Below are 18,003 nucleotides of genomic sequence, written 5' to 3'. Positions count from 1 at the left end.
GATTAATGCAAATGATAATTTGGTTATCATCAGGGTATTCTTCTTAGGTGGGCTTTCATTGTTCCCATTTAATTATTTTTGTCAGGCATCTGACCTGCAGCTTGTGGTGTATGCCTTTACATCTTTTGGCAAAAAGCAAACCAAGAAGAAGCAGCTTCACCCTGATGCGTTTATTCAGCTGGCACTTCAGCTGGGCTATTATAGACTTCATGGACGGTGAGGACCATTCATTTTCCCTCTTCAGAATCTTTAAATCCAAGGGTGTATCTTTACCATTCTATCCTCAACGTTTTTCTGATGTTTTTCCCACAAGGCGCTGTGCCCTAATTTGTACTTTATCAATCATGTTATTAGAGTTTCCAACTGTGACACAGTCTTTCACTACCTTGATACTTGTGACTTCTCTACATTCTTCTGAGAGAAGTAGTTTCCATTTTGCATAACAACAAACATTTTCAAGCTTGAGTATTTTATTTATTTATTTAGGTATTTATTTATTATTTTTGCTTTTTTTTTTAGGGCCACACCTGCAGCATATGGAAGATCCCAGGCTAGGGGTTGAATCTGAGCTGCAGCTGCCAGCCTACGCCACAGCCACAGCCACTCAGGATCTGAGCCTACACCACAGCTGACAGCAGGGCCGGATCCTCAACCCACTGAGCAAGGCCAGGGATTGAACCTGCATCCTCATGGATACTAGCTGGATTCGTTTCCACTGAACCACAGTGGAAACTTCTGGTCTTAAGTATTTTATACTTTTTGATGCTATCGTAAATTAGATTGTTTTTCCTGATTTTCTTTTCAGATGATTTATTGGTAGTGTATGGAAATGTAACCAATTTTTGCTTGTTGACTTTATATCCTGAAATTTTGTTGAATTCGTATGTTAGCTCCAACAGTTTTCTGTGGATTTTTTTGTATTTTTTAAAATATAAGATGAGATATCCGTGAAGAGAGATAGCTTTGATTTCTCCTTTCTGATTTGGATGCCTTATTTTTTATTTTTTATTTTTCCTGGCCAGAACAACCAGTACCATGTTGAACAGAAATGACATAAGTTGGCATCCTTTTTTTCTTACTTATCTTAGGTGGAAAGTTTTTGGTTTTTCACCATTGAGTATGATGTTAGCTGTGGATTTTTCATAAATACCCTTTATCATATTGAGGAAGTTCCCTTGTTCCCTTGATTTTTATTATGGAAGATTGCTGGATTTTGTTAACTGCTTTTGATCGTCATATAGGTCTTTTTCTTCATTCTATTAATGTGGTATTACTTTTGATCAATCCTCATATGTTGAACCATTCATGCATTTCTTGGATAAATCCCACTTGGTCAAGGTTATCATCCTTTTGGTCTGCTGCTGAATTTGGTTTGCTGGTAATTTGTAGAGGATTTTTGCATCTATATTCGTTAAGGGATATTGGTTTATAGTGTCTTTTTTTGTAGTGTCTTTGCCTGGTTTTGATATCAGGGTGGCCTCATATTACAAGGAGGGAAGAGTTTGAAAAGGATCGGTGTTAATTCTTTAAGTCTTAAATTAATCAATGAAACCGTCTGATCCAGGACTTACTTTTGTTGGGAGGCTTTTCATTGTTGATTTTTCTCAATACTTATAGATGTCCAGTCATATTTCTATTTTTAATTGAGTCACATTTGGTAGTTTTTATGTTTCTCAGGATACATCCATTTCATCTCGGCTATCCAAACTATTATATACAGTTGTTCATAATATTCTATTATAATCCTTTTTATTTCAGTGAAATCAGTAGTAATGCCCTCTCTTTCATAGCTAATTTCAGTAATTGGAGTCTTGCCCCCCCTTTTTCTTTTTCTTTTTCTTTTTTTTTTTCCCACTGTACAGCAAGGGGGTCAGGTTATCCTTACATGTATACATTACAATTACATTTTTTCCCCACACTTTCTTCTGTTGCAACATGAGTATCTAGACAAAGTTCTCAATGCTATTCAGCAGGATCTCCTTGTAAATCTATTCTAAGTTGTGTCTGATAAGCCCAAGCTCCCGATCCCTCCCACTCCCTCCCCCTCCCATCAGGCAGCCACAAGTCTTTTCTCCAAGTCCATGATTTTCTTTTCTGAGGAGATGTTCATTTGTGCTGGATATTAGATTCCAGTTATAAGTGATATCATATGGTATTTGTCTTTGTCTTTATGGCTCATTTCACTCAGTATGAGATTCTCTAGTTCCATCCATGTTGCTGCAAATGGCATTATGTCATTCTTTTTTATGGCTGAGTAGTATTCCATTGTGTATATATACCACCTCTTCCGAATCCAATCATCTGTCGATGGACATTTGGATTGTTTCCATGTCCTGGCTATTGTGAATAGTGCTGCAATGAACATGCAGGTGCATGTGTCTCTTTTAAGTAGAGTTTTGTCCGGATATATGCCCAAGAGTGGGATTGCAGGGTCATATGGAAGTTCTATGTATAGATTTCTAAGGTATCTCCACACTGTTCTCTATAGTGGCTGTACCAGTTTACATTCCAACCAGCAGTGCAGGAGGGTTCCCTTTTCTCCACAGCCCCTCCAGCACTTGTTATTTGTGGATTTATTAATGATGGCCATTCTGACTGGTGTGAGGTGGTATCTCATGGTAGTTTTGATTTGCATTTCTCTTATAATCAGCGATGTTGAGCATTTTTTCATGTGTTTGCTGGCCATCTGTATATCTTCTTTGGAGAAATGTCTATTCAGGTCTTTTGCCCATTTTTCCATTGATTGATTGGCTTTTTTGCTGTTGAGTTGTATAAGTTGCTTGTATATTCTAGAGATTAAGCCCTTGTCGGTTGCATCATTTGAAACTATTTTCTCCCATTCTGTAAGTTGTCTTTTTGTTTTCTTTTTGGTTTCCTTTGCTGTGCAAAAGCTTTTCAGTTTGATGAGTTCCTATGGGTTTATTTTTGCTCTAATTTCTATTGCTTTGGGAGACTGACCTGAGAAAATATTCATGATGTTGATGTCAGAGAGTGTTTTGCCTATGTTTTCTTCTAGGAGTTTGATGGTGTCCTGTCGTATATTTAAGTCTTTCAGCCATTTAGAGTTTATTTTTGTGCATGGTGTGAGGGTGTGTTCTAGTTTCATTGCTTTGCATGCAGCTGTCCAGGTTTCCCAGCAATGCTTGCTGAATAGACTGTCTTTTTCCCATTTTATGTTCTTGCCTCCCTTGTCAAAGATTAATTGACCATAGGTGTCAGGGTTTATTTCCGGGTTCTCTATTCTGTTCCATTGGTCTGTCTGTCTGTTTTGATACCAGAACCACACTGTTTTGATGAGTGTGGCTTTGTAGTATTTCTTGAAGTCTGGGAGAGTTATGCCTCCTGCTTGGTTTTTGTTTCTCAGGATTGCTTTGGCAATTCTGGGTCTTTTGTGGTTCCATATAAATGTTTGGATTGTTTGTTCTAGTTCTGTGAAAAATGTCCTGGGTAATTTGATAGGGATTGCATTAAATCTGTAGATTGCTTTGGGTAGTATGGCCATTTTTTACAATATTGATTTTTCCAATCCATGAACATGGAATATCTTTCCATTTCTTTACATCTTCTTTGATTTCTTTGATTAAAGTTTTATAGTTCTTGGCATATAGGTCCTTTACCTCCTTGGTCAAGTGTATTCCAAGGTATTTGATTTTGTGAGGTGCAATTTTAAAAGGTATCATATTTTTGAATTCCTTTTCTAATGTTTCATTGCTGGTATACAGAAATGCAACTGACTTCTGAATGTTAATCTTATGTCCTGCTACTTTGCTGAATTTATTAATCAGTTCAAGGAGTTTTTGGGTTGAGTCCTTAGGGTTTTCTAGGTATAGTATCATGTCATCTGCATACAGTGACAGTTTTATCTCTTTTCTTCCTATATGGATGCCTTTTATTTCTTTTGTTTGTCTGATTGCTGTGGCTAGGACTTCCAAAACTATGTTGAAGAGCAGTGGTGAGAGTGGGCATCCCTGTCTTGTTCCAGATTTGAGTGAGAAGGCTTTCAGTTTTTCCCCATTGAGTATTATATTTGCTGTGGGTTTATCATAAATGGTTTTGATTATATTCAGTAATGTTCCCTCTATACCCACTTTGTTGAGGGTCTTGATCATGAATGGATGTTGGACTTTGTCAAATGCTTTTTCTGCGTCTATTGAGATGATCATATGATTTTTGACTTTTTTTTGTTAATGTGTTGTATGACGTTGATTGATTTGCATATGTTGAACCATCCTTGTGAACCTGGGATGAACCCAACCTGGTCATGGTGTATAATTTTTTTGATATGTTGTTGGATTCGGTTGGCTAAGATTTTGTTGAGAATTTTTGCATCTATATTCATCAGTGATATTGGGCGATAGTTTTCTTTTTTGGTGGTATCTCTGTCTGGTTTTGGAATTAGGGTGATGGTGGCCTCATAGAATGTCTTTGGGAGTATTCCTTCTTCTTCAACCTTTTGAAAGAGTTTAAGGAGGATGGGCACCAATTCCTCTTTATATGTTTGATAGAATTCACCTGTGAAGCCATCTGGTCCTGGACTTTTATTTGTAGGGAGTGATTTTATGACCTCTTCAATTTCATTTCTAGTGATCGGTCTGTTCAGTTGGTCTGTTTCTGCTTGATTCAGTTTTGGCAGGCTGTAAGATTCTAGAAAATTGTCCATTTCTTCCAGATTGTCAAACTTATTGCCATATAGTTGTTCATAGTATTCTCTTATGGTTTTCTGTATTTCTGCTGTATCCGTTGTGATTTCTCCTTTTTCATTTATAATTTTGGTTATTTGGGTTCTTTCCTCTTTTTAGTGAGTCTGGCCAGGGGTTTGTCCATTTTGTTCACCTTTTCAAAGAACCAGCTCTTGGTTTTATTAATTTTCTCTATTGTTTTTTGAGTCTCTATTTTATTGATTTCTTCTTTGATCTTTATAATTTCCTTCCTTCTGCTGACTTTAGGACTTCTTTTTTTTTTTTTTTTGGTCTTTTTTGTCTTTTTTTTTGTTGTTGTTGTTGTTGTTGTTGTTGCTATTTCTTGGGCCGCTCCCGCGGCATATGGAGGTTCCCAGGCTAGGGGTTGAATCGGAGCTGTAGCCACCGGCCTACGCCAGAGCCACAGCAACGCGGGATCCGAGCCGTGTCTGCAACCTACACCACAGCTCACGGCAACGCCGGATCGTTAACCCACTGAGCAAGGGCAGGGATCGAACCCGCAACCTCATGGTTCCTAGTCGGATTCGTTAACCACTGCGCCACGACGGGAACTCCCAGGACTTCTTTGTTCTTCTTTTTCTAATTCGTTTAGGTGGAGGGTTAAGTTGTCAATTTGGGATCTTTCTTCTTTTTTGAGAAAGGCCTGGATTGCTATAAATTTCCCTCTGAGCACTGCTTTCGCAGCATCCCATAGATTTTGAGAGGTTGTGTCTTCATTATCATTTGTTTCAAGGTAGTTTTTAATTTCCGTCTTGATTTCCTCATTGACCCATTGGTTTTTTAGTAGCATGTTGTTTAGACTCCATGGAGTAGGTTTTTTCTCTTTGCTTTTCCCATGGTTGATTTCTAATTTCATGGCATTGTGGTCAGAGAAGATACTTGAGATAATTTCTATGCTCCTAAATTTATTGAGATTCGCTTTGTGTCCCAATATGTGGTCGATTCTTGAGAATGTTCCATGAGCATTTGAGAAGAATGTGTATTCTGCTTTTTTTGGATGTAGTGTCCTGAAGATATCAATTAAGTCTAACTTTTCTATTGTTTCCTTTAGGATCTCTGTTGCTTTATTGGTTTTCTGTCTAGAGGATCTGTCCATTGATGTGAGGGGGGTATTTAGGTCTCCTACTATGATTGTATTCTCATCAATATATCCCTTTATGTCTGTTAATATTTGTTGTATGTATCTGGGTGCTCCTATATTTGGGGCATATATGTTGGCGATAGTAACATCCTCTCCTTGGATGGATCCCTTAATCATTAAGTAGTTTCCTTCTTTGTCTTTCTTTATGTCTTTTGTTTTAAAGTCTATTTTGTCTGATATGAGTGTTGTGACTCCTGCTTTTCTGTCATGTCTATTGGCGTGAAATATTTTTCCCCACCCTTTCACTTTCAATCTATAAGTATCCTTTGTCCTAAGGTGAGTTTCTTGTAGGCAGCATATTGAAGGTTTTTGCCTTTTTATCCACTCAGCCACTCTGTGTCTTTTGATTGGGGCATTCAGTCCATTGACATTTAAGGTGATAATTGATAGATGATTATTTATTGCCATTTTGAACCTCGTGTTCCAGTTGATTCTATGGTTCTCCATTCTTCCTTTATTTATTTATTTATTTTTTTGGTTGGATGGTCTCCTGTTATTATCTGCTTGAGTGTTTTGTTTTTTTTTTTTAAATTTTTTGCAAATGCAATGTTTGGTTTTGGCTTGTGGTTGCTCTGTTTTTTAAGTATGCTAACCCCTTCCCATAATTGTGTGTTTGGTCTGTAAGGTCCTGTAAGTTCAAACACTTCATTACTATATTAAAATTAAGAAGAGAAGCATACAAACAAACAAACAAAAAGGGGTATTTATTTCCTAACATCCCTTGCCCACATTTTATGGTTTTGATGACTCTTTTTTATTTTTTCTTTTTAATTTTATTTTGTTTGAAGCATGTTCATGATTAAATCTGTATGCTGGCTTATTTGAGTGACTGCTCTCTGATTGCAGTTTCCTCAGTCCTAGTTCTTCCTCTTCTTCTTTTTTTTTTTTTCTTTTCTTTTTTCTTCCCTTTCCTTCCTTTCTTTTTGGTTTAGAGAAGCCCTTTCAATATTTCCTTTAACCTGGGTTTTGTGTTGCTGTATTCTTTAAGTTTTTGTTTGTTGGGAAAAATTTTTATTTCCCCTTCTATTTTAAATGATATTCTTGCTGGATAGAGTATTCTAGGTTGCATATTTTTTCCTTTTAGCACTTTAAATATCTCTTGCCATTCCCTCCTGGCCTGTAGTGTTTCTGTAGAGAAATCAGCTGATATTCTTATGGGGGTTCCCTTGTAGGTAACATTCTGCTTTTCTCTTGCTGCCTTTAGGATCCTCTCTTTATCACTAACTTTTGCCATTTTTATTATGATATGTCTTGGTGTGGGTCTATTTGGGTTCAGTTTGTTTGGGGCCCTCTGTGCTTCTTGTATCTTGAACCCAGTATCCTTTAGATTTGGGAAGTTTCCATCGATAATTTCTTCAAATATATTTTCCATCCCCTTATCTTTTTCTACTCCTTCTGGAATTCCTATTATGCGTAGATTGGCCCACTTTATATTATCCCATAATTCTCTTATATTGCTTTCCTGTTTTTAATTCGGTTTTCTGTCTGCTGACCTGATTGGGTGATTTCCATTATTCTATCTTCCATATCACTGATTCGTTCTTCTGCATTATTCATTCTGGTTTTTACTGCCCTTAGTTCAGTTTGCATCTCTGCAAATGAATGTTCTAGTTCTTCTTGGCTCCTCCTTATATTTTCTAGTTCCTTTCTGAGGGTATCTGCATTACTGTTCATATCTTCTCTTAATTCCTTCAGTATTTTCACTATTTCTCTTTTGAACTCCAGGTCTGTCAGACTGCAGAGATCTGTTTCATTGTTGACTGTTTTAGGTGAGTTTTCCTGTTGGTTTGACTGGGGGTGGTTTCTCAGCTTCTTCATCTTGCTTGTTGTTTTCTTTCTCCTGAGGGAGTTGTAATCTCCGTTATCGGGCAGTGTTTGCCTTGTCACTGCCGTGGAATATTTCCTGAGGGCTGGTGTTGTTGGTCAATCTTTTTTGAGGCAGTGTGGCTTTTCTGGAGTGTTGATGGGGCTAACAGGGTTTCTTTGAAGCAAAGGAGGACTTCCTGAGGGTAGACAGGACTGGGAGGTCCACACCACGATGGTAGCAGATTTCACTCGGTCAGGCAGCGCTTGCTCTGGTGTTTTTAGGCTGTCGGGTTCTTGCAGGGGGTTGGTGGTGTTGGGCAGCTATTCCTCAGGAGTGCAGCACCCCCTGGGGGCTGGAGCAGCTATCTGGGTCACTGAGAACCTAAGAGGCTCTTCCCTAGGGCAGCCCAACTCAGAAGGACGGCCTGAGAATGTAGGTGGATCTTTTCACAGTCTGGCCAAGCTCGTTGCAGCTTTTCTGGGCTGCAGGGGCTCCTCCAGGGGGCTGGTGGTGCTGAGCAGCTATTCCGTGGGAGTGGGGCACCCCCTGAGGGCTTTGGAGGCTAGCAGGGCCGCTGAAAACCCAAGAGGCTCTTCCCCAGGGCAGCCCGATTCAGAAAGACCGTCTGAGATCTTTTCATGGCTCGGCCAGGCTTGTTGCAGCTTTTCTGGGCTGCAGGGGGTCCTGCCTGGAGCTGGCAGTCCTATGCAGCTGATCCACTAGGTCTCGGCACCCCCTGGGGGCTTGGGCAGGTAGCAGGGCTGCTGAAAACCCAAGAGGCTCCTCCCCAGGGCAGCCCGACTCAGAAAGACCGTCCAAGAATTAGGCAGATCTATTCACAGCCTGGCTAGGCTTGTTCTAGCTTTTCTGGGCTGCAGGCCTTTTCTCGGGGGCTGGTGGTGTTTGGTGCTGCTCTGCGGAAGTGTAGCCCCTCCAAAGGGCAAGCAGGCCTGTGCAGGGACAGTCCCTGCGGTGGTAGGCTTCAGGCAATTGTTGAGGCCAGCCCTCCTGGATGGCAGGCAGCCCCAGGTCTGGTGAGAGCGTAGGGAGTGGTGGAGGTGGGGGGAGGGGATGCACTGGGAAGCACAGCTTTCAGCTAGCTAGCGGGCCTGTAAGCTTGCTGTGGCGTGAGGAGTATTCTGTGGGGACCCACCCCTTCTTCTCTCCCCTCCCCAGCATGGGCGCAGAGCAGGCTCTTCTCCCAGGTTCCCTCTGATGCGGCTTTCCACTTCCCCGCCCCTAGAGTATTGCTCCCTTCCTCTGCGACAGCTTTGTTTTCTAGTCTCCCAGGCAGTCTCTGCCCCGTCAAACTTGACAGACCGGTTTCTAGACCTCCCAAGCAGTTTCTGCTCCATCCCCCCCTCCCCCCCGCTCCCAGCCCTTTCCCGGGGACTAACCTCTGGAGCCGAGGACTCGGTGCCCAGCCCCCACCCGGGCATCTCAGTTTTTGGTGACTGTGTCCGTAGTTCAGATGGTCTGTTCGGTTCTTGATCGGCTTTTCAGTACTCCAACTTACTGCTACACTCTTCTCTGCATCTGGAGATTCCTCTGGTTCATTTGATCTTTCCCCCGAGTAGGTGACTTTCCAGGGTGCGGGATCCCTTTCTCCTCCTCAATTCCCTTTCGGGAGCGCCCGTCCAGCTCGGATTCACCTTCTCTCACTCTCCTCTTTTCTCTTGTTTTGCCTAGTACTGTCACGAACTTCTTGCCGTTATTGGAGTTTAGGTTCTTCTGCCAGTGATTGGTTGCTGTTCTGTGCGAGTCATTTATTCTGTAGATGTGCTTTTTTTGTTGTGTTTGTGAGAGAGGGTGAACGTGTCCCCCTACTCCTCTGCCATCTTGTCTGAGACCCCCCCCCCTTTTTCTTTGTCAGTGTAGCTAAAAGCTTATCAATTTGGTTGGTCTTTTAAAAGAACCAACTTTTGGTTTAGTTAACTTTATCTATTTTTCGTTTCTGTGGTTTGTTTCTCTCTAATCTTATTTTCTTATTTGCTGGCTTTGAGACTAGTTTGCTCTTCTTTTTTCTAGTTCCTTGAAGTGTGTAGTTAGTTTACTGATTTGAGGTGGTCTTTTGTCAATGTAAGTATTTAGAGCCATAAATTTCCCCCTGAACAGTGCTTTTCCTCATTCCATAAGTTTTGGTATGTTGTGTTTTACTTTTCATTCATCTCAAGGTGTATTCTAATTTACCTTGTGATTTCTCCCTAATCACTTGGTTAAAAGCGTGTTGTCTTATTTCTACGTATTTGTGAGATTTTTAGTTTTTCTTCTGATATTGTTTGCTAGCTTCATCCCACTGTCATTAAAGAAGATACTTTGTATGATTCTAGTCTTGTTAAATTTATTGAGACTTATTTTGTGACCAAATGATGGTCTATCTTAGAGAATGTCCCATGTGCATGCACCTGAGAAGAATTTGTATTCTGATGTTCCTGAGTGGCATATTCTATATATGTCTTCTGGTCTAATTGTTTATAGTGTTGTTCAAATCCTCTCTTTTTTGGCTGCCCCAATGCACATGGAGTTCCTGCACCAGGGATTACATCTAAGCCTCAGTTGCAATGTAAGCCACAGTTGTGGCAACACTAGATGCTTAACCCACTGTGCCAGCCTAGGGATTGAACCTGTGTCCCAGCACTGGTGAGGCACTGCTGATTCCATTGCACCACATCAGGAACTCCTGGTGCATGTATCTTTATATTTGTTATATCTTGATGAATTAAGGCTTTTATCAATATGTAATGTCCTTTTTGTCTTGTTCAACCTTTTTACTTAAAATGTATTTTGTCTAATAATACAACCACTTAAAGTGAAAAAAGAATATATACTCCAACTTTTTTGATTACTGTCTTTTTTGATCTTTGTGCTTTTAACTTTTTAGTATCTTGATATCTAAAGTGAATCTCTTGGGAATTCCCTGGTGGCATCGTGATTAGAACTTGGCACTTTCACTGCTGCTGCCTGTGTTCAGCCCCTGGTCTGGGAACTGAGATCCCACATCAAGCAGCTGCACATCATGGCCAAAATAATAACTAAAGTGAATTTCTTTTGGACCATGTAAGGGTAGACTGTGGTTTTTGTTCTTTCTACCAATCACTGCCTTTGATTGGAGAGTTCAGTCTACTTACATTTAAGATAACTACTGATAGGGAGAATGCTGCCGTTTAGCTATGTTTTCTGTAGGTCTTACGTGTTTTTGTTCTTGAGTTCTTCCATTACTGCCTTTTTTAGTGTTGAGTGGAGTTTTTGGGGTGTACCATTTTGATTTCCCTATTCTTTCTTTTCCTCTGTTTTTGAAAGCTTTTTTACTTATGGCTGTCTTGGCAGTTACATTTAACATCCTAAATTTATAGGAACCTAATTTGAATAATATCAGTTTAATCTCAGTAGTGTATACACTGTGCTTTCATACATCTCTGTACTCCACTCTTGACTGCATCTTGTTACATTGTATCTGTTAGCATACATTTATATTATTATCTTATTTTCCCTTTAAGTAAAAAAAAAAATTGTTAAACATTGTTTCTCTATCTCCCATGTTTGCTGTAAGCTGGTAGTTAGATTTGGAAACTTAAGACTAGTTATCAGTTATTTTTTTAAATAAAAGTAAATGAGATAATTAATGTTATTTGTTCCCTATCTCATCTCATTCAGATTGAGAGCAAGTTTAGTTGTTAGCCAATGTCCATTATAAAGTTTCCTCTCTGATTTTATTTTTACCCAGTGGTTTTAATGGCTGTTTGATATCATTAACAAGATCTATGATTTCATTAGAGGTTGCAGAGTAGTGATAATACTTCATTAATTCTTCCTGCTTTTATTTTTAATTTGTTTTTTAAAGTATGTCATTTTAGTGGTTTAAATTTTTTACACTCTCTGCTTGACATTTTACAAGGATACTCTTTCATCTCAGAGGCAGTCTTATTGAAACACTGAACAGAGGAGACTCAATAACTAAGCCCTCTTAATGCCCATGTTCAGACCTTTTACTCTAATTCCATTTGAACTTTTAACTCTAAATTCCTAACTCTAAATTCCTATCAGTGGAAAAGTAAAAGAACTTTATACCAAAATTATTAAATCATTCTCCAACCTAGGGAAACAGCACCTAGGAAACTTCTTAAATAATGCTTTTATTTAATTCTGCAGTCCTTCACATTCTATATGAGGGAACTATAGGCCAAGGACTCTGTATTATCTATAGCTGTGTAATGGATTACCCCAGATTTTAGTGGCATATTAGAACAATGAACATTTATCCTCTAACATTTTTTTGTCAAGAATACAGGTGCAGCTTAGCTCTGTCTGCCTTCAGGTCTCTTGTGAGCTTGTAGTTAGAGTGTAGCCAGGGATGTTTCCTCATCTGAAGGTATTCCTCCATGAGGAGCCCTTTCCAGGCTCACTCACATGTTTATTAGTAGGGCTCATTTCCTCCCCAGCTGCTGTCCAGAGGTTTCTTGCCACCTGAGCACCTCTGTAGAGCAGCTTGCAGCATGATAGCTGGTTCTCTTCTTGGTAAGGAAATGAGAGAGCTCTCTTTGTAATCTGATTTCACAGTTACTATCTCATCACTCACTTTTGTCATATTCCTTCCATTAGAAGGAAGACACTAAGTCTATCTCACACTCACCTTGAAGGCTTATACCAGGGAGTCAGTAGCAAGAGGCAGGGATCCCTGGAGGCATCTTAGAGGCCACCTATCACAGACACCAACATATACAACATGACAGCAGCCAAGCCTTTTTTTTTTTTTTTTTTTTTTTTTTTTTGTCTTTTTGCTATTTCTTTGGGCTGCTCCCACGGCACATGGAGGTTCCCAGGCTAGGGTTCCAATCGGAGCTGTAGCCACGGGCCTACGCCAGAGCCACAGCAACGCGGGATCCGAGCCGCGTCTGCAACCTACACCACAGCTCACGGCAACGCCGGATCGTTAACCCACTGAGCAAGGGCAGGGACCGAACCCGCAACCTCATGGTTCCTAGTCGGATTCGTTAACCACTGAGCCAGGACGGGAACTCCCCAGCCAAGCCTTTGACACATTTCCTGTTATTCCAAACCAGAGTATTGTTTGCTCTTTGATATGGCCTCTTGGTTATTGAGAGTCTCAACTCTCATCTGTATTGTAGAACTTAGTCTCTGACCAAAGCCCACTTTATTAGGTAAACTCTCTCCGTAATAACATTAGAGCATTTTCTTTCTTATGACACATTCTCTTATTTTCATTTTTTCTTGTAGCCCTGGTTGCTGCTATGAAACAGCTATGACAAGATACTTTTATCATGGCCGTACAGAAACCATGCGGTCATGTACAGTAGAAGCAGTTAGTTGGTGCCAGTCCATGCAGGATCCTTCTACCAGTGTGAGTATTTGAAAAGAAAAAATTAACAAGATTATTTTTTTGTTCTAAAGGAAGCTTGGCCCTTGAATAAGTAACCTATTCAATTACTTGGATCAGTAGAACACTTTCAAATCTTTCTTTTTTCCTGAAATTTTCAAACATTTGTTCTTTTACCCGTGAAGTGTGTACTTAGAAAGAATTAGAAACAAGAGATATGACACAAAAAGCATAATTGTGTCATCTTCTAGGCAATTTCCTCGATGCTTTGAGTATTTCACAACTATTGATCTGACTTTAGAATAACACCCATAAAATGCAGACTGCCAAAGTACCTTCAGGAAGAAGCTTTTCTTTTCTTTTCTTTTTTTAATTAGTGAGTTTTACTACATTTACAGTTGTACAATGATCATCACAACCAAATTTTATAGCATTTCCATCCCAAACCCCCAGCCCTTCTCCCCCACCCCCAGCTGTCTCCTTTGGAAACCATAAGTTTTTCAAAGTCTGTGAGTCAGTATCTGTTCTGCAAAGTTCATTGTGTCATTTTTTCAGATTCCACATATAAGCGATAGCATATGATGTTTGTGTCTCACTGACTGACTTCACTTAGCATGATAACTTCTAGGTCCATCCATGTTGCTGCAAGTGCCGTTACTTCTTTCCTTTTAATGGCTGAGTAATAATCCATTGTGTGTATGTACCACATCTTCTTGATCCACTCCTCTGTTGATAGACATTTAGGTTGTTTCCATATCTTGGCCCTTGTGATAGGAGGAAGCTTTTCTTGATGTGGTTGAATATTTTTCAAGTCAGATTCTTTTCTTCATGTGTTAGAACCAGAAAAACTTTGTATGTTTTGTTTTATACTTATTTTGAAGCATTTAGACAAAGGGGTATTTTCTACTGCTATTTTGGTATTATGTTTGTGTCTTTAGTTTTGATAGACATAGAAATGTATATGTTATTTTATCTTACTAGAGCTGCTTCATTATCATTTTTGTACAGTTATGCTTTAGTTTTATTATTATTATTATTTTGTCTTTTTGCCTTTTCTAGGGCCACTCATACGGCATATGGAAGTTCCCAGGCTAGGGGTTGAATTAGAGCTGTAGCCTCCAGCCTATGCCAGAGCCAAGACACGTCTGTGACCTATACCATAGCTCATGGCAATGCCAGATCCTTAACCCACTGAGCAAGGCCAGAGATCGAACTCGCAACCTCATGGTTCCTAGTCGGATTTGTTAACCACTGAGCCATGATGGGAACTCTGGGTTATGCTTTAGTTTTGAAATCGTAATTGCTTCTGTCTTTACACTTGTAAATGTCACTTTGGAGCTGCCCGCAGTTCCTGTTTTCTTGTTGCTGGAGAAAAAATTAAGTTACAGGGCCTATAGGAAAGAAAAGGAATTGGAAGAAGTAAGGAAGAGACACAGATCTATGTGTCTATATGTCTCAGGCTCTTTCTAGAAGTTTTTTTTCCCTCCCAAGTTACCCAGATCCTTATTACTTTGAGCTCAGGTTTTTTATTTTTTTGGTTTCTGAACAGTTTGTTATTGAAATATCTCTTGATTTTAAACACAGCTTTCTGAGCGGCAGCACAAGATGTTAGAAGCTTTTGCAAAACATAATAAAATGATGAAAGATTGTTCAGCTGGAAAAGGTACTCACACTAGAATTATTCTGACTTTTAAAAAAATTCTCTCATGCTGAAAATTGTTTTCTAACTTGAGATTTGGGGTTTTCTTACAGGATTTGACCGTCATCTTTTAGGTCTGTCACTCATAGCAAAAGAGGAAGGTCTTCCTGTTCCAGAACTCTTTACAGACCCACTTTTCTCCAGAAGGTAATAGAACTGTGTTTTTTGTAACTTCATCAGTTTCTTTCTCCCTGAATGTTAAAAGCTTTTCAGAAGCCAGGTAAGCGTCTGTAAGCCTAATAAAATATCCTTTCTTTGTTCTGTACAGTGGAGGAGGTGGAAACTTTGTCCTCTCAACAAGTCTGGTTGGTTATTTTAGAATCCAGGGAGCAGTGGTTCCAATGGTACACAATGGCTATGGATTTTTCTATCACATCAGAGATGACAGGTGAGGCTGCTCTTTTTATTCTTACTGTGCTCACTTTTATTGTTTGAATCTCTTTTCTACCGTGTGGTTATGATAGTGTTGTCATTTGTCACTTGCTGCATGGACATTTGTTTTTACCACTTAGCCATTGAAACAATTCTCTTTCCTGCTTTTGAGACATTTGTCAAATCAGTCCTTTAGATGTTTTGTGCAGAACATCATTTAAAGTTGATTCAGTAATCATATCATCCTCCACAAAAATCAGTACACGTATTACCATATTCATTCTACCCAAGGTGTTTGATCTTAAGTTCAGATAAAATCTGATGGTACATAAACACGTGGTGATTGGTGTAGTCGTAGACAGTACTGAGGCCAAGACGAGAGACTAGGTAAATTAGTTTATATGCAGAAAAGGATGTTGATCCTCCTCTGAGACCCTGCACCATCTAGCTCTCATCTGCCTTTCTGACTCCGTCTCCTTCAACACTGTCACCCTTTCACTCCACTCCAGCCGCACTGCCGCCTTGTACCTTGAACCTGCCAAGCAAGCTCCCTCCCAAAGGCCCTCACTGTCGTGATTTCCTCTACCTAGTAGTGTCTTCCTTGAAATGGGTGCAAGGATGGTTCCCTTATGTCATACAAATACATGGTCTCATCTGAGAGGCCTTCCCTAACCACCTAAAATAACACATTCCTTCCTTCCCCCCACACACCTGCTGCATTTTAACATTTATAACCACCTGATAGGAGTGTGTATGTATGTTTGTATGTTATCTCTCTTGGCTTCCTACACTGTAAGCCTGCAGGAACATGGGTCTTTGTTTCTGTATCTCCAGCTTGGTAACAATGCCTCATAAATTTATTGCACTCAGCAAATGTTTCACAATGACTTTGGTGTTGAACATAAGTATACAGGTCGCGGGGGAGGGAAGAACTTCGCATTTATAAGGTACAAGACAAAGGCAGTATAGCTATAAATTAGCAATGGGGTGGGAAGGTGGTAGAAGAGATGGAAGAGAGGCACACAAGAGGTCAAGCTGATAGGGCAATGTTCTCAACCCTGAGTGCGCATGAGAATCACCTGGAGAGCTTTCAAAACAATACTCCCGGAGGAACTGGTTGGTTGGGGTAGTCAGTTGATGTAGGGCCTCTTAACATGTAAGGAATATTTTTGCTTTCCTCCTAAGAGTAATCAGAGGCATTTTTACCAATTTTACACGTGAAAGTTAGATATTTTATTTACACGTGAAAGGGACCATTGGTTGCTGTATGAAATATAAATTAGGTGGACAGTAACATGAGCAAGAATGAGATGAAGGAAATCAGGAAGCATGGATGATAAGTTGAATGAGGCAGTTCTCTCAAGGTGGAGAGAAGGGATTTGAGAGAGATTTTGGGGGTATAACCAGTAAGATTTACTGATGGATTGCTGATTCCGATAGAGGCATTTACTGGGTTGGAGAAAATTAGGGGAGAAATGGGTTTGGGGTTAGGGTAGACTCCACAAATTTGTTTTGGACATAGTGGTTGACATTTCTGCTAATACAGGCATTTGTTGTATTTATGTACAAGAGAATGTATCAGGAAGTTCAGCAAAGAGGTCAGAGCCAAGGTGTATACGTACGTTTATGAGTCATTACTGTGTATACACCCAAAATTGTTGTCAATTGTAATACATGGAAATTCTCTGAACAGAATTTTTTTTATTCATTGTTAAGCCTGAAAATATGTGACTTGGAGAAAATTGGTTTATTTTTGAAATAGCATTTTATTTTAAATGTACTTCATGCTCATTGTAAAAAATTTGTTAAGATATAGCAAAAATTATTAAAAGTTAACATTTCTATTACAGAATAAACTGTTATCTTTTTAATCTATAGTGTATATAGGTTATGTGTGTATAAATTTTTATAAATTGAGATCATATTTTAAATATTTTAGTGCCATATTTTTAAATTGCATTCTCTATTTTTCAAGCATTTCCCAATGTCATTAAATATGCTGGATAGTTGGTTAAATAATGACTAGTCTTATGGATTTCCATAATTTAACCATTTCTCTATTATTCCTAATTTTTCTTTATTTCTTTTATGAATTGGACATATAGGAAAGATTGTTCTTGCTGTAATTTAAAAAGATAACTGAATTTTTAAAAAATTTAACGTGAGTAGAAATTGTTAATCTTTGCAAAGAAATATTTAGATGCTAAATATTTGAGAATTATATGCACAGTGTAGCTAGAAAATGCCTAGTGATTGTCAATCATTAGGTGAAAACAAGGCAGGACTCGGTGTAGGTTCCTGTTTATCTTTCAGTAAATATAAACCAAACCGTTTCATCATTACTGGGCCAGATATGACCCACATAAACATGGGCCAAAACGTGTTTTTATTTCATTCTGCTTAATCTAAAATGTATGTCAAAGATGTGTACTTTACTGTCTTTTAGTAATAGAAAAATTGCATGGTCATCCACAAAGCTTTATTTTACACAACATTTTGGTTTTAACTTGAACATGAAGCATGTTTTGCTGTAGAAAGTTCATGTATCTGGAAAGGGGACAGCTAATTCCAAGAGAGTTGGTGGCTAGGTTTCTGCTCCCCAGAAGCCAGGCTTCTGTCCTATTGATTTCAGCTTCCTGGGGCCACTTGTATCATCAGCCAGTTAGGGGATTTCTTCACCAGGAAGAGCTAGAAAGGACACGGTGGTGGATGGCATGTCTTAGTTTCAAGAATTTGCCTTTGGCTTTTCTAGAAACAGCCTTTCTCTCCTTTTATCCCTCTTTCTCTATTTTATTATTAAATTTTCTTCAAGCACTATCAAGCATGACATTCTTCTTTAAAAATAGTTCAAGTTTCACTGCAGTGTGAATTCATACTCTAACTCATTCTCTTTGGGGCATATTAGGAAAGTCTTATTCAGGAAAAGATAGGTTTGTTTAACCCAGTAAG

General features: G+C 39.2%; 1 protein-coding gene across 1 annotated transcript in view; it reads left to right on the top strand.

The window, feature by feature from the left end:
* Nucleotides 1-18,003, top strand: part of CROT (carnitine O-octanoyltransferase) — a 44,545-nt gene that overhangs the window by 25,386 nt on the left and 1,156 nt on the right. Inside the window, exons 13-17 of the mRNA NM_001243217.1 lie at nt 86-216; nt 12,884-13,007; nt 14,568-14,646; nt 14,736-14,829; nt 14,951-15,070. Of these exons, the coding sequence (NP_001230146.1) occupies nt 86-216; nt 12,884-13,007; nt 14,568-14,646; nt 14,736-14,829; nt 14,951-15,070 (548 nt within the window). The remainder of the gene's footprint in view (nt 1-85; nt 217-12,883; nt 13,008-14,567; nt 14,647-14,735; nt 14,830-14,950; nt 15,071-18,003) is intronic.

This window comes from Sus scrofa, chromosome 9, assembly GCF_000003025.6.
Source record: "Sus scrofa isolate TJ Tabasco breed Duroc chromosome 9, Sscrofa11.1, whole genome shotgun sequence".
NCBI lineage: Eukaryota > Metazoa > Chordata > Mammalia > Artiodactyla > Suidae > Sus > Sus scrofa.
This window is presented reverse-complemented; position numbering and strand designations above follow the sequence as displayed.